The following is a 16117-nucleotide window of genomic DNA, read 5'->3' on the forward strand; positions in this document are numbered from 1 at the left end:
GGCCTCACTCACACCACTATGCCTGTGATGGACAGGCTTGGCTCACATTCTGTCCTGGGCCCCATGTTCCCACTCCCCTTTCTAGTGCTCTCTGGGCCTGGGCCCCTATTGCCTTTGGCTGTGGTTTGTTTAATGGGGCGACTCCCATCTGGGAGCAACCCAGAGCTCAGGACACAGGGAGATGGTTGTTTAGGCTTGCTATTTTTTCACCAGAGGAGCCAAACCACAGTGATGGGCTCAGTGGCCTGGCAGCACCTTCCTCATTCCTCCTATCACTAGCCCGGCCTCTATTCCCCTGGCTGGCCCTGACTACCAGTGGCCTTCGATGCAGGAATTCCAGTTACCCACTGAGAGACTTCCTGGGTTGGAGTCTGGTCCCCTACACAAGGAGAGAAGGAAGATCTGAAGTAGCCAAGGCTGAGAGAGAGAACTTGGGGACCAAAGGATAGGCCCATAGACCAGTGACCATACTACATTCCTCCCTCTATCCCCATGCCTGGCACAGAGTAGCTCCTAGAATAGTGAGTAAGCAGTTGAATGAATAGAAGGATGAATGGAGAGATGGGTAAATAAATAAATGAAGACTCTTAGATTCATGTAAACATTCTGATAAAAATCGAATTTGATTCCCTGGCCCCAATATAGGAAAGAAGGAAGAAGAGACCCAGCTTCAGAAGGTCCAACCATGCTATCTTTGAGTCTAAGGGAAATCTCTCAGCTCAGGCCCTTTATGGTGTGTCTTCGAGACTCCTTAGAGGTCTAGGATTTGGTAAAATTGGCTTTTCCTCCATTCTTATGTCTACGTCTCAGGCCTCTTCTTGCAGAAGCTGTTTTGCCCACTAGAAGAAGCTTTATAGCTTCACAAAGCAGCAATGAGTTGGGGTGGAGGTGGGTGGAAGGCGATGTGGCTCAGGCTGCCAGGTGCCATGAAACTGAGCCCTGGGACAGGATATTTTAGGCTGGGGCTAGAGCAAAGTGTTACATGCCTAGGCCAAGAGATGCAGAAAGTTTCCAGCACCACAGTAGGCATTCACTAAATATTTATTTATTGAATGAATGAATAAATAAATAAAATATTTCTGTGTCCTCTTCTCTCTCAGTGATATCACAAAATCCTTTTCTGGGGGTAGACAGGATTTTCCAGAGCCCTAGACCACTAGGGACCTTCTTCTGAGGGTAGAATGAATCAGGATCAGTAGCCCTGCTGAAAGAGAAAGGGACAGTGTATATACTTCCTCACCACCCCACTACCCATGATCCTCACCCTCCTTCCTCACCCCTACCACCAGTTACTGTGGTGTCGATAAGGAAGCAGGGGCTACCAGGAGGGAGCAACATAAAGGCAGCCTGTGTGTGCATGACCAAGTGAGTGAGGGGATGTGAGATGGTCTCAAGCTCTGGGGAAAGGCCTCCTCACCTTATTGGCTGGGGTGTAGGATGGCACATGGAACTGAGGGGTATGGGAGGTGGAGGATGGTCCTCTGGTGAGGAGGGGAATGGCTGATGAGAGAGAGGCATCTCCACATCACCAAGGCCAGAACTGTGGGGCTTGGAGACTTCATTCAAGAGTCCTGTAGTTCCCTTTCCTAGCCAGACCCAAAGGACCTTCTCTGGTGCTGAGATCTTCAGGGAAATGCTCAGAGCTCCTCAGGAAACCTTGCTGCTGGGGTTTTGGTCACTATTCTCTGTTGCAGTTTGCCTTGAGAGAACCCAAGTGGGTGCCTCCCCTTTGATTTAGATCTAGAAAGCCAGGGTTTTGAGGCCCAAAGAGGCTAGCCTCTCTTTCCGTGCGAGTTGAGCCCATTTTCTGAGCAGACACAGGAGAGCTGTTGGCTCAGGGCAGGCAAGGAAAGGCTTCGTGAGCCAAGGGAAAACAATTAGGAGTAATTACCATCAAGAGAGGCCTCCAGTGAGGGGTGAGGGTGGGAAAGGCTGTCTGTTGAAGAGGAAGATGAAAGTGGCAGACTGATTTTGGGGATGAAATAGGAGAGAGGGTGGGAGGAAGGGTTGAGCCAGAGTGTGTGCTGTCTTCCTTCTCTGGTAACAGGGCGGCACCCCTCCCCCTCAGCCTCTAGCTGAACTAACTTCCGCCTCTTCAGGGCAGAGGGGCTCCGTGTATGGGGGTGGGAGGTGGAGGAGAGGGAGGGCACAAGCCTCTGCATTCCTGACATTCTCAAACCAGTAGGAATAGCCGAGGAAACTCCCTGCTGAAGAGACAGAGCGGGAGACACAGACCGAGACAAAAAGATAAAATGGAGCACTAGAAATGTTTCCAAATTCCTACAAGTATAGGTCCCCAGGTCATCCCCAGAGAGGGCCACCACCTGGCACACTGGATTGCTGAGGCCCTCGGTGGGGACAGGCTGAATCCACTTGGTATCTCCCTACCTCACCACCTTCAATCCCTAGGCTTCCCCTTTCTGGATTCAGACTAGAGACCTCGAGGGAAAAGAGGTTTGCTAATGTGCGCAGCCAAGAGCAGAGGATGAAAGTAGGAGCCAAAAAGAAAAAGAACAGACGGGAAAGGGTTGTCATGGGAGAGGTGAGGAGAATTCCTTGTTATCCCTGTCTGGAGAAGCCAAGAGAAAATGAACCCAATGGCAGAGGGACCTTCTCATTCCCCTTGATCTCCAAACTATGATGAAAAGACAAATAAGGACCTCAATCCTGCTCACAAGAGAAAAGCAGGAGATGACTTTGAGAACCAAGCTCTGGCTTTGGTGGTGTGGAGATGCCTATCTTATTTGGTTTCACTTTGGTCGAGTCCCCATGGAGTCTAGGTCAGGCGTTTTTCCTGTTGAGATGAAGTCGTGTGGCCATGTGGAAGCAGCAGATTCCTGCACTTTTAGGGGTTTTGGAGTCATATGCTCCCTGTTTCTGTCACTGAAAATCTGTGAGACTCTGGGGAAATTATTCAATTCTTATCCTCCTCATTTTCTCATCTGAGAAATGGGGATAATAATACACCTACATCATAGATTTGTGAAGATTAAATGAAGTAATACATATAAAGTAATTCACATATAAGTCTCAGGCCAAGGTCTCAATAAATGTTTATATTATCATTAACACTATTTGAAGACAACAACTCTTAACTGACAAATGGACGATGAACTTGAAGGCAGAGACTCTGAGGTAGGAAGTATGATAAACTAGACACAAAGAGGCGAGAACTTGGAATAGGGTGGAGGCTTCATGACGGAAGTGAAGCACAGGTCAAAGATGCTAAATAACAGGAGTTCATTCATCCCTTCAACTATTCTCTCATTCAGCTATTCTAGGCACCTGGAATATATAATGACCAGAACAGATATTTTAGTGAGAGATGGATAAAACAAATCATTTAATACAGGTTGGGCATCCCAAATCTGAAATGCTCCAAAATTGAATGTTTTTGTGTGCTGACATGACATTCAAAGGAAACGCTCATTGGAGCATTTTGGGTTTCAGATTTGGAATGCTCCACTGGTAAGTATAATGCAAATATTCCAAAATCTGAGACACTTCTGGTCTCAAGCATTTCAGATAAGGCAGGGTCAACTTGTAATATAGTTAGATGCTGTTAAGTACTGTGGGGAAAAATTGAGGGTACGAAAGCTATGGGGTGTGAGAATTGGGGTATAGGGTGACATTCCACCAGAGCCCAGAGGAAGCCTTTAGTAGAATGGCCCTGAGGTAAAAGCAAGCTTGGCTTCTTAGACAAACATCAAAGAGGCCATTGTGGCTGAGGCAGAGTGGACAGGGGAGAGTGGTAGGGGATGCTACTGGAAAAGCGGTGGGTTGACTCTTACAGGCAGAGATGATTGGCTAGTGATGGGACAACGGAAAAATGAGGCACAGGAAGGTGAGGAAGTGAAATATTTTTCCTAGGGTTCAAGGAACAGGCACCCCACCCCCTTCCCTTTGTAACTTTCTGCAGAGCCCAAGACCAGACCAGGTACCCAGGGAGTGGTTTGGGATAAAGGCTGACTCTGACTCATGGTTAGGTCCAGGTCCCCATTCTCAGGGACAGTCTATTGCCTGCCTGGTGATACCCAGTGCAGGCCCAGGCATTCGACAGCTATCTTTAACCACATTCAGGAATCAGAAGAGTGAACGTGGCTTGAAGATTTCCCTACTCACTCCATATTCAATTGGCTTCAAAATCTTAACCATGACTAAAAGAAAACCTTAGAATTTGAGAACATCCTGGGGACCAGAAGATGATCTTCTAACCCAACATAGAGAAAACTGTTCCCCCAAAATAATAGATTTTTGAGAAGTTGGTGCTTTCTTATGTTTTACTGTCATGAGTGTGAGTTTTACAGGTAGAAAAGTGGCAAGCACTTCACTTTGAAGTTATATTGAGAAGAAAGGGGTGCAGGAGAGGAGCAAGAATACAAGGCCACAGTTAGCAGGGTGAGTTGGAAGTCCTGACTGGTGTGTTTGGCCTCAGGAAAGTTCTTTGGCAGGCTCCACAGACAGGTTTGGTTTTTAAAAGTGCCAAAGAGCCACAAATTTGCATGTTATTTGCGTTCCAGTCTTCACTTCCAGGTATATGGGATGAAATAAATGAATGAACAGTATTCAGACTCCTGGGTAAGGGGTGGACTCAGAAATCCAGACCACACCGAGGATCCAATCACTGGTCCAGCTTGGATCAGGAGACACAGGCACAGAGACAGAGCAAACAGTCATAGAGACAGGGGGACAGAGAGACAAACACCACCAAGTCCTTTTTACCATGGAGTTTCCAGTCAAAGCAAGAAAGCAAGATCCACAGTTTATTTTAAATAAGTCAACTTTTTAAAAATTAGGAAGAATCATATAGACAGGCAGATAAAGGCAACATTATCCCTGACTAATCTCCACCTTTGCCCCTTCATCCTCTATTTCTAGCTTTGTATGGAACTACAAGGCTATGAGTCTGCCTTCTTGATAAGGTGTATTGCTTGGTGTTTGCTTAGCCTCCTAAATTAGTTAACTATAAGGTCTACAGACTCTAATACAGACTCTAAGATCCTCAGAACAAGGTCAGCAGGCTATAAAACCCTGAGGACAAGGTGCCTTTTATTTCCATAGTCAAACCATCTTTTCACTCTACTCTTCAGGGTGCCTAAGCCCAGTGCTTAAACACATGCTTGTAAAATACCTAGCCTAAGGGGCTTCCTAGAAGTAAGAGACTCAGAGTCTCAATCTATGAGGGATGCACAATATCACCGGAAATAAAAAGGATGGAGGAAACTGTATTTAACAGAAAGCTGTGTAGTTAGAGAAAATACTTCCATGAGGACCCTGGGATAGAGACTGAGAACCCCCACCCACCCCAAAGAGCATGCTAAATGCTGAGGAAGATGTTTTTGTTAAGGGTAGAGTGAGGCATTAGGTTTGAGGCCAGAGATGAACCATTTGGGACCACAAAGGAGGTTGCAGGCTGCCATGAGCAGTCCTCCTTCCTCCACCCTCCACAATACTTTTTTTTTTTTTTTTTAATTTTTTTTGTGTTGCCCAGGTTGATCTCGAACTCTTGGGCTCAGGTGATCCTCCCATCTCAGCCTCCCAATGTGCTGGGACTACAGGTGTGAGGCACTGTGCCTGGCCCACGATGTTGTCTTTCTAAATAAATGTTGAATAATTACCTCTACCTCATCACTGGCAGGCCAGAAAGAAACAGCTTTTACTCCTGGTTCGAAAGAAAAGCACTAAATCATTTACCTGCCCTTGGTGGCTACATGTCTCAGTCCATTCATGATGCAAACGGTGAATTACAATACAAAGACAATGTGGACTTATATTATTTTCTGATTATAAGGGCTGCAGATGTCCAGATGAGAGATTTTAAGATCATGTTATCAGGGAAGGCATCAAAGAGATGGGATTTGCATATGATTACTCAGTAGGTATTTGTGAAAAGAATAAAAGTAAATTGAATGAGGGGTCTCCAGTGGACTGAACTCTGGACTTCTTGTGTGCCACTCTCCCACACTTTTTCCTTTCCTAGCACTTGTGTTCTGCAAAGGATAAGGCAATCTCCAGAAGGAAGGAATTGATGGCTACTCCTTAGATTGGAATGGAGAAAAGTCTGCAGCTAAGGTCTTGTCGCCTTAACTCTAAAACCAAGCCAGTGTTAAGCCAGTGGCCTTAAAAATTTAACTTTGAATCTCTGCCTTGACTTCCTTTTCCCAGCAGCATTGTGGCGCTTAATACCATTCCAGAATCTTAAGAGTTTGATAAGACCCCCGGACACCTGGTCCAACCATTCACACAATTGGAATTATCCCTACCATCTCCCTGACAGGCCAAAGAGACAGCCCGCAATAACATTTCCTCAAGGTCCCTCTCCAGCTCAAAGCCTCCTAGCCACTCTTTTCTCTCCCACAAAGGAAGTATGTGTAAGTATCCTTTATTTTAACAGGTGACCCGCATAACCCTCTGTCCCATGTTTCCTTCTCCACCTTCAAAGCTGGGAATAGTAGTGTGTTTTCTTAGTAGACAGATGTTAGGAGCCAGTACAGGTAAAACAAGGCCCTAGACTATAATAAAGGATGCTGGGATGAGCCTTGTCCCTTCCCGTATTTTTGAAATTCCAAGCTGTGGATGCATTGCTCCTGGGCAGGGAAATAAGGTACCCTTCCCAGGAGTTTAGCACGTGGCCTGTTTAACAATAGGGCCTAATAATCTAACACCTCTTTTTCCGACTCTCTTAGGTATGTGAACTCCCAGGGTGAAAGCATCGTATTCCACCTCATGTTAGTCCATCCAGGTGGACCAAACAAAAAGAAACCGCAGGTGTCAGTCCTCTCTCTTACTCCAGCAAGACATATTTAAAAGCCGGAGGGATGGCACAGGACCAGAAGCTGCAACATTAAAAACATTGGGGCTCTTAAGTGAACTCTTCCCCCTTTACCCACTAGAGCTGCTTAAGGGCCATGTAAAACCAGGCAGTAATGGACAGGCTATGGGACGGGGTTGGTGGAAGTGCTTTTCTAGGTTATCTGTGTTTCTACCTCAGGATCTTGGTGCTAACACTGCTGGGGGCAGTGGGTAGAAGATGCCAGCATGATTACAGTGGCTAAAGAATACAGAAATTAATTCCACATAAAAGTATGAAGCATCTCATACAGAGGAGTCAGTTGACACAAATTCCCCAGGCTGGATGAGGGAAAAGTACTCTTACATTCAACCCTAAATAGGACTCCTTGGAGCAATGGTGGGTCCCAGGTGACAAATGGGATGTAACTAGCCTCTGTGCCTCAGACCATGTGTTTCTCAAATGGATAAGAAAGGTCTATCTGGTATTCTCTGTTCAGGGTCTCAGAGTGATTCTTGGGTCTATGGTTTCTGTTGAGATCTCTATAGCTGGCATCTAGTGCGTATCATCCCTTAAATATTCCTTTCTTAGGGAAGGCAGGTGAATATGAGCACTGAACACAGGAGAAAGGGGAAGACAGGAGAAAAAAAGTCTTACTTAGTTTAAAGCAAATTACATGACATTAATAACATGCCTTTGGGCCATAAAATGCAGAAATATATATTTTTTTCCTGGTCATCAAAGACTACCCCTAAACAAAGGGGAAAGTTTCCAGATACTACTCCTGATCTTGTTGGCTAGCTCAGGAAAGAATGGTCCACTGTGTAAGTCTGTATTTGGACCAGGTCCAGGGTGGTAAGATGGTCTCAGGGTCACTAACTTCTACCTTGTGCAAAACTGCATCAGTCAGAAAGGGGGCCCAAATTCAGACAGGCTCAACAATTCCTTATATATTTTTCAAAGTGCTTTTGTTGCATGTTTCATTTTCTGCTATACATGGCAATAAATACTTGTTGCTTTGGTCTGTACAAAGTCTGTGAGGAAGGTAAGACAGATGTTATCTAAATGGACAAACAATAAATACAGAGAACAATCTTGTTCTGAGTCCCCCAGACAATAGTGAAAGAACCTGAAAAAGGTCTTTTGATTTATAGTCCAAATCTATACCATATTGCCACCTTTCAAGTTGTTGCTTACATACAGTAAATACCAAGAACTAGACAATATTCCAAGAGTCCTGCAATGAGCCTGCATGCCACAGCTTTCTAAAAGAGAATGTGAAGGTCCCCAGCAACTCATATATAGAAAGCTATTTATTTCCTACAGAAAACTCAAAACAAAGAAAAAGAAAGAAAAATAAAGAGAGACAGAAACAGAAAGGGAAAGAAAGAGAGAGAGAGAAAACAAGCACACAAAAGGTGGTCTTTCCCCAAAAGGCAGGCAGTTGAAGGTAGGACATGTAGTTGCTGGAGTGGAAACAGTAACATTCAGTTAACAATGGAATATTTAAAAAAAATAGTTTTCTTTTCAAATTGTAACTTGTGGTAAAACATAGAAAAATGTACTAAACAAGCTTGTATAAAACAGTAAAATTTTCAAATAAGCCCAGGGAAAAAGCACAATGCTGGAAAGAATGCGGTACAAGGGGAGAGGAGAAAAGATTTCATACAAAACTACCTATTACAATACAGAAAAAAGTATAAAATGTTCCTACTTTGGAACTTAAGTACAAAATGACACTGGCATTGATCACTTCACTATCTAAGCCTGAGGAGCTCTCAGAGGGTGGGGAGAGATGCTAGAAAGAAAAGGAATAGCAGTTTTAAAATCTCAAGTTGATCAGTCCAAGCTCCACCCGTTTTTTTTTAGCTGAAAATATCATCCCCCTCTGTAACCTCTACCCATATGGCAAAGTTCATCCAGGCCTCAAAATATTCCATTAGGTAGTCCACAAACACCCTACTCATAGGGGCTGGGATCTCTGTGTGCTGGAATTTGGAAAATGGAAATAAATCTACAGGCTAAATGGTGAACACATTCAGTCTTTAAAAAAGAAAAAAATAGCATATCCCTGTGAAATTTTATACATATATATACATATATATGTGTATATATATGTATACATATGAAATTCTCTGTGGTTAGAAACATATTTAAACTAGCCACAGACCAAACTAGACCTGCATTCATCCAACGCTGGAATTTTATGCTAAATACTAAGGTCCTTCTTCTTCTTGGTTAGAAGCAGGCAACAGTAAAAGTGGTGCTTTGTTGCGCCACTGAAACCGCTCCCTGGGTGGGTCTTCCCCATATCATGTGTTGGTAGCACATGCAAACCCCTGCTTTTAAGGAAAGGACTGCTTGGAACTTTGGGACCTGTCCAGGGCTCATGTGCTGTGCCTCCGGATAGGATGAAGCTACAGATGATAAAACAGCTACGTATAAAAGCAGGTGGATTTTGTATAGGGACATATAAATAGGAAAGGTCCTGGAGGAGGGGACTTATGCCTGTGCCCCAAAATCCAGTTTACAGTCACATTCCTGACTATACATCGTGAAAATTGTGTGTGTGTGTGGGTGTGTGTGTATGTCCTGTATATGCTGGTGGTTTTTATCCCTACCTTTTGCCCATGCCCTTTCCTACTTCTTAGTAAGGCCTAACAACAAGAATTTATATGAAACCAAGATTCTTTCCAAGCTTTTCTCAGTCCCGTAATTAGGGACTGAGCGAGGCTGGAGCCCTTTGAAAACAAGATGGCAGAACTGAAGAAGTGAAAAGCAGTCTCTCTCTTCAGATTAGGGATGTCCCTCACCCCTTTCACAGCACCAAAGTTTCTTTGCAAAAATAGTATCTGAGATACAAAAGGAAAGGCAGATGTGCTTGTGAATGCATCTCGCCAGGGCCTGGTCCAGGATCAAGGGTGTTACAAGAACAGAGGGCTGGGAGCAGCTGTTTCCAAGGTCTCTGGCTGTAGACAACAAAGAGCTGGTCCCCCACATGGTCAAGGTCTGCTAACTGAGACAGTCTTCACAAGAGTTTTCGGTGGAGGATCTCCCAGACCATCCGCTTCCGGAAGTATGGCATGTGTTGCTGTAGAGACACAGAGACACCCTTAATTTTCAATGCTTTTGTCTAGACCTAATACTCCTTTCCCCATACTTCTTTCTTTTGCGAGGTTTCCAACAAACAGTCTCAGTTGTATTTCTGGTCTTTTAAATTATTCATTCTTGGTTACATGTGGTTTTTTTCTTTTCATTGTTTTTTCTATTGTGATTTCTATTGCTATTTTTCATTGTTATAGCCTTAGAAGTTACACTGGGTATTTCCAGGAATCCCTAGGCTATGCCCACATGTCTCTAAGAATTTTGAGAATGGTGTCTAATAAGTCCTCTATGTTGAACTTTTAAGAGGATACGAGCCTAGGCCTAAAAATAAAAAATTCACTTTTTAGAAGAATTAAGGGAACTTCAAGAGTCAGCTCAGGCTGGTCTAGACAAAGGGCTATGGTAGAAAAATCTGGTAAAGCCACTGATTCAAACAGAAGTAAAAGACTTAAGTGGAGGACACATCAGAATAAACCATAATCTCTAGTCTCAATCCACTTTGGTCTGAGGGACCACATGGACAGAAATGACCAATCACTCTCTAAGAGAAGACTGACCAGATTCATCAAGTGAGGGGTCAGGGGAGGGGGCAGCATAACAAATTACACTAAGAGATTGAGGTATGGCCTATTCCCAAACCTGACTACTAACGGAATGCAAGGGAACTAAAGAAACTTGCTATGGTCCCAGTTCTCTTTAGAAGTTACAGTAGGTAGAGGAGACAGGCAGAGAAGGTTCTGCTCTTGACCAGGAAACTTTTACTACAATAACTGAGGTGTGGTAATCCAGGACGTGGCTTATCACTAATTTTCTTTCTTTTGTGATGTGGCTCAGGCAGTAACCATCAGTGTTATGAATCATGGGCTGAAGCACGCTAAAGGTTAGGGCAGAGGCCCCTAAAGAGAACTGGAGAGAAAAACATCTACAGGGCAGCTTGGAGACAAGGTAATCCTAGAGCTCCCTATGGAAGGCTCAGTTCACCTGTGTAAAGTTGATTGGTCTGTCTTTGGTAATACAGTCAGCATATTTGCAGGCAAACATCCCACAGTCACTTCCATTCATCTGCTGTGGAATTTCCTGGAAGACCAACAAAAACAAAAATGACATCTTTCCAAGCTTCTCTCCTTCTTAGATTAAAAATAAGAACGAAACGATATAAATTATACAGGTTTCTCTAAATTATAAACAGATGACTCTGGCCCCCTCAGTCAGGACAACAGAGGCTCAAAGAAACAAAATGTAACATTCCAGTCAGGTCTATGTACTTCATAGTAATCACACTGGAGACTATCTCAGACTTCCATGGCACCTAAAGGTATAAAAACTGCTCCCTCCCCCAGAGGCCAAATAATCAGCAAACATTCCCCTTAGGAGTGAAAAGCTTAGGAAAATATCTGGGCATTTAGCAAATCTAGTTCTACATAAGAAACACACTGTTTTCCTACGGATAGCTTAATTTATCCTCCCCCAGAAACCAACCAACCAAGCTGAAGTCAGGCTAGACACTGAGACAGGTGGTCCCTGGGGATTAAGCAGTAAAATTCTTTCCTCCCCAGATACCCTACTCTTAGGACTTTTATTTCATCAAGATGAAAAGTACCTGGCTTTTCTTGCTGAAGAGCTGCCAGCCATTGGTGTCAAACTCTTTCCTTTTCTTGTCAATGCTTTCTTGCTTTAGGTATTGCCTAAAGGTATCAGGAGAGAATGAGACAAGCAGTGGAGAACATGGATGACAGCTACCACACTAAGAATGCAGCTGACAATCCCTAGGAACAAATTTGTTTCATCTGCTCTTCTGAGGAAAAGAGTATATAATGCTGGGCAAGGAATCCCTGGATTGTTCAGTTTTCTCCAGAGCTGAGCTTGCCTCTTCTAATGTCCACTCTGTCAACTCAAAAGGAACATGACCTCTGCCTATAATAGTTAAGCTCCTTCTACCTACCATTCCTTCTGAGGAATGATTCTTTTTATCTTTTCCTTGGTTTATATGGTCCTTTAGAACTCAATCTAATGGAAGAAAAGTGCTTTTCTGGCACTACTGAGGTATTTATTTACTATTGTTAGCTTGGTTCTCCTATGTAAAAATTAAATCCAAATCAACAATGTATTGAGAATACCTTCGATAGAGCACTCTTAAGTGCAAACTGTTTACCATTGTGGAATCTACTTCCTCCTGGCCATCAGAGTGGTACAGTGAGGAATAGGTGTTTTGGAAAATGAAACAGGTGGAGCATAAAGAGATTTGCATTCTGGTTTCCACCTGAGCCACTAACTAATAGGACCTGGGCAAATCAAAGGCACCTCTGTGGGCCTTGGTCTCTTCATTTGAAAAATGAGGAGGTCGGATTAAATGATTTCTAAGTAGCATCTATATCTTTATATCTAGTCTATATTTTAGTGCATTAGGATAGTAATTGCTCCCATTAGGGCTTACTTTGGTATTGTTTTTAAACTAAACTTACTTAGACACAAAATATGCATTTTTACTTAATATGAAGATTTTATCAATCACTCCACTGAAGGTATCAAACAACTGAGTTCTATTACTGGAAAAACACCACATATACCCGATATCAAACTCTTCTGTCCTCAACTCCCTACTTACAAGAGGATTCTGCAGGCTTCATTGTTTATCCCACCCATAGAGTCGTAATAGGTAATATTCTTCTTTCTAAAGTCCACAACCTGAGAATAAGAAAAAAAATCTGGGTGTTTATGAAGTGAAGAAAATTGGTTTAAGCTTTTCCCTTTCCTGCCCTTTGGAACCTTCTGCCAGACTTCCTACAAAATCATGATAAGTTTGACTGATACTTTGCATTATATTATGCTTAATCTGCAGAGAAAAGAAATGAAGGGGTTATTCACATAAAACTATGATGGCACTGATCAACGGGTGGCCCCATTACTGCTGTGAAGCCTTTTCCTAATGTTCATTCTCTCCCTCTGCAAAGTGGGCAACAGTGAAGAAACTATATGATTTTCAGGGAATATAAGGTGAGTATCTCAAAATCATTTCCACAGTTTCAGAAAGATGGTGAGCAGATTCTGGGTTTTATTTCTTTATATTGAGAAGTTCCTTTTAGCTTTATGCTTTTCAAATGTAATCCAAAACAGACTGTGAAACAGTTTTATTAACACATTAAGCTAATGCTCACAGAGTCATAAAAATATTAAGTTACCAAGTATGCAAGGTAAGTCACGATTAGGCTGAAAATAACAGTCACAGAATCTGAGTGGCAGCATCATTAATAAGTCACTTTTTTCCCCCATGCCTTCCTTTAAGACTGCTTAGACACCCTATAACTCTCTTTTAAATATTTCCAGAAAAGGAAATTCCATAGCTTTCTTCAAAATCTATATCCCAATCTTGATAGGAACTTCATTGATCTATCTGATTTTAGTCAACCTACTACTAAACACTCTTTCTCTCAACAATCAAGGGAAAATGTAGAACTACTACTCACTACCCTTTGTGTGTTCTATAATTACATAGCTTTTACATTTTATCAAAAATGAAAGGGGTACTCACAGCTAGACACCAGTGCACTCCCAGGTGAATGGGCACCAAAAGAATGTCAACAGAAAATACATCTACTTTCTTTGTCCAACGTTTCACTGCCTGATAACCAGCCGTTTTTAATTTAGTGAAGAAAAACGTATTAAATGCATGCACACTTGGCAAGCCCTTCTCTTTACTTCGCTCCATCAGCATATTCATGTAGAAATTGATGATCTGTGGGAAGAAGTTACACCTATTAGAATAGACACTCAGGCCTAGCCTTTCAAAGCAGTTGCAGTTGCTGCATTGAATAGCATATGTAACTGTTTCCTAACAAACTGAATTAAGTCTTCAACATCCAACAGACTCATTTCTCTAAATCAAATTCTGACTAGAAGGGGGAAGGCTGAAGTGCTATAAACAGTGAAAAGAGAAAAAGCTGACATATATTATGGGGTTGGGAGTACAAATGGGCAGACGCTGGCGAGGCTTGAAGAAGACTGAAGGTTAGGTCAAAAGACTGCAGAAAGACAGGGATGTTAGAAGGTGAGGCTTATAGAAAAGGAAAGGAAGGCATGCAAACAGTTTAATAAGGTACATTAGCAGTTACCTTTACCTACTGGAACTGTGATAGCAATTTAAGTAGATACTGAGCTCAGTTAGAGCCTAGTGTTAGTCAAGTTAAAATCAAGAATTCACACTTTATATCAGAGCCACATGGTTTTGCACAAAGATGGAAAACTCTGCTCCACGGTTTGAGACTGCCTTTTCAACTTAATAACCCATCCTGCAGAGGCAAACTCTTTTGGTCTCAAGTAGAACTAAGTGACAGGAGAAGCCATCAATTATATTAGAAAAACACCTGTAAACTGATAGTAGCTCAGCAACGTCACCTTTATATAAAGGCACACATGGAAGCATAAAAACCTACCTTATATGAGACCTAAAAGTCAAGTCACAAACATGAAGAGTAAAGTTCTACCCCAGAATCTATATGGTTAGCTTTCTCATCTTTGTTGATTCCATTTATGCCTTCACTATCAAGTGTGGAAAGAAATTACAATGCCTGAGTGGGGAGATGTGTGATTCTTTCTGTTAATGAAACAACATCTTCTCCAATAGTGACTTTGTTGTGTATGGTTCCATTAGGTCCAGGACTCTTGGTACTAAAACCTGAAAGTTATTGTGCCGGAAGTTACTGCATACTTACTTTATGTGGCCAGCTGAGGTCACGCCAGTGTCTGTCAACTGCAAGGAATGAATGGGCTAACTGATCCACGGCTTGGAAATATGACTAAGAAAACAGGCACATTTTTCAGAATGCTTTTTGGGGAATGGGAAAATGCCCCTGTTCTTTGACAAATATTTACACACCAGGATGCCAGAACAGTGAGCTACTGCCCAACAGTAAGCAACGACATACTGGGTAGGCAGCAGGGAACACTGCCAGGAACACACCGGAGCATGGTCTAGACCAGAGAAAGGGCCTATAGATGAGGATGCCTAGGCAGCTGTGGGAAACCACACTCGCCATGAGGCAGAACTCTGAGGTGGGAAAGGCTAGGACTGAAGAAAGACACTGTTTTCTCTGCAGCTCTGATGACTGAGCAACAGGCCCAGTCAGCCCAAAGGACTCAGGTTATGGCTTATTCTCTGCCTAGTGTGATGCACAACAGATAACTGGAGCTCAGTTGTTATAGATAATGATACTTAATCAAGACACAATTAGAATCAGGTATTTCTCAACTATAAGTTTCCAATCTAACTCTGCCCCTCAGGATAATGGTGCTAAAGGATGCCTCTAGGTTTCTAAAGGCAGCCACAAATGCAGTAGGATCTTCTCAGCAAGTACAGATTTCTAGGCTGTAAACTATGTTCTCTAATGAGGAAAAATTGGCAAGAAGGAATTCACTGATTCCTCTGGCCTTCTACCCATCTTATAATGTTGGCCACGTTATAGGGTAAGCCCTTCAACCCAAGACATAAGCAAATGACCTGCCAGTCACTGTAAGTGAAACCTTCCATGGGGCAGACAGCTTATATACTCCAACAAGAAATAACGACTGAAGCAGGAGATGAAAGGGACCAGGCAGAGAGATAAGGATGGTGAAGCACCTGACAGCCACGGAGATACATCTCCTCTAGGTATCTATCAGAGATTACCTCTGGAATTGTAAGTCTGAAGTGAAAAAAAAAAAAGAATGACATAAATGAGTGTCATGCTATACATCACTATTCTATTTTTCAAGAGGAAAGAGTTCCAGAAACCAAGGAAGCTTAGCTGGACTTACACAGCCTGAGTTTTGCTTGTTTTTTCAACTTGAGAGGGTTCACTAGAAAGCTCAGGACCAACACAGTTGAACAAGAACAGAGAACCCCAGTGATCAGACAGCACGGTATCTGTTCCCTTTGAGAATTCCTCTTCCATTGCTGCACCCAACCAAAGTTTCTCAACTGAGAGGGAAATGGCCTCCTCCAAAGTCAACTAGTTAATTAGCTCTAAGGAATGATCTGGGTTCTTTTTCATTTCCCCTAGATCCCAGTAGGAGGGAGTTTGGTGACCTCAATGCTCCCCACATTAGCTGAGAATGTAAATCTGACATCTGAGACAGAATTTAGATTCAAGTCTTTCTCCTCAATTTTTTAGCTATTACTCCATCCAAATGAGGAAAATTGCCACAGTTCAGCCAAGACACCATCATACCAAAAAAACAAGCTGAGAG

At 42.8% G+C, this 16117-nt stretch overlaps 1 protein-coding gene across 10 annotated transcripts in view; it reads right to left on the bottom strand.

The window, feature by feature from the left end:
* Positions 1 to 1025: 1025 nt before the first annotated feature.
* The window catches only part of SENP1 (SUMO specific peptidase 1), a 69143-nt gene continuing 54051 nt past the window's right edge, over positions 1026 to 16117 (bottom strand). For 9 of the 10 annotated variants that reach the window (XM_009180625.2, XM_009180630.4, XM_031650441.1 and 6 more), the window contains 5 exons: positions 13425 to 13628; positions 12501 to 12580; positions 11496 to 11580; positions 10877 to 10972; positions 7715 to 9881 (listed from right to left, as the gene is read on the bottom strand). In XM_009180625.2, the coding sequence (XP_009178889.1) occupies positions 9819 to 9881; positions 10877 to 10972; positions 11496 to 11580; positions 12501 to 12580; positions 13425 to 13628 (528 nt within the window). In that variant the 3' untranslated portion in view covers positions 7715 to 9818. Of the gene's footprint in view, positions 1205 to 7714; positions 9882 to 10876; positions 10973 to 11495; positions 11581 to 12500; positions 12581 to 13424; positions 13629 to 16117 lie in introns of those variants that run through there. The other variant, XM_021922259.2, reaches the window with a different exon arrangement.

The sequence above is a fragment of the Papio anubis genome, chromosome 9 (genome assembly GCF_008728515.1).
Source record: "Papio anubis isolate 15944 chromosome 9, Panubis1.0, whole genome shotgun sequence".
NCBI lineage: Eukaryota > Metazoa > Chordata > Mammalia > Primates > Cercopithecidae > Papio > Papio anubis.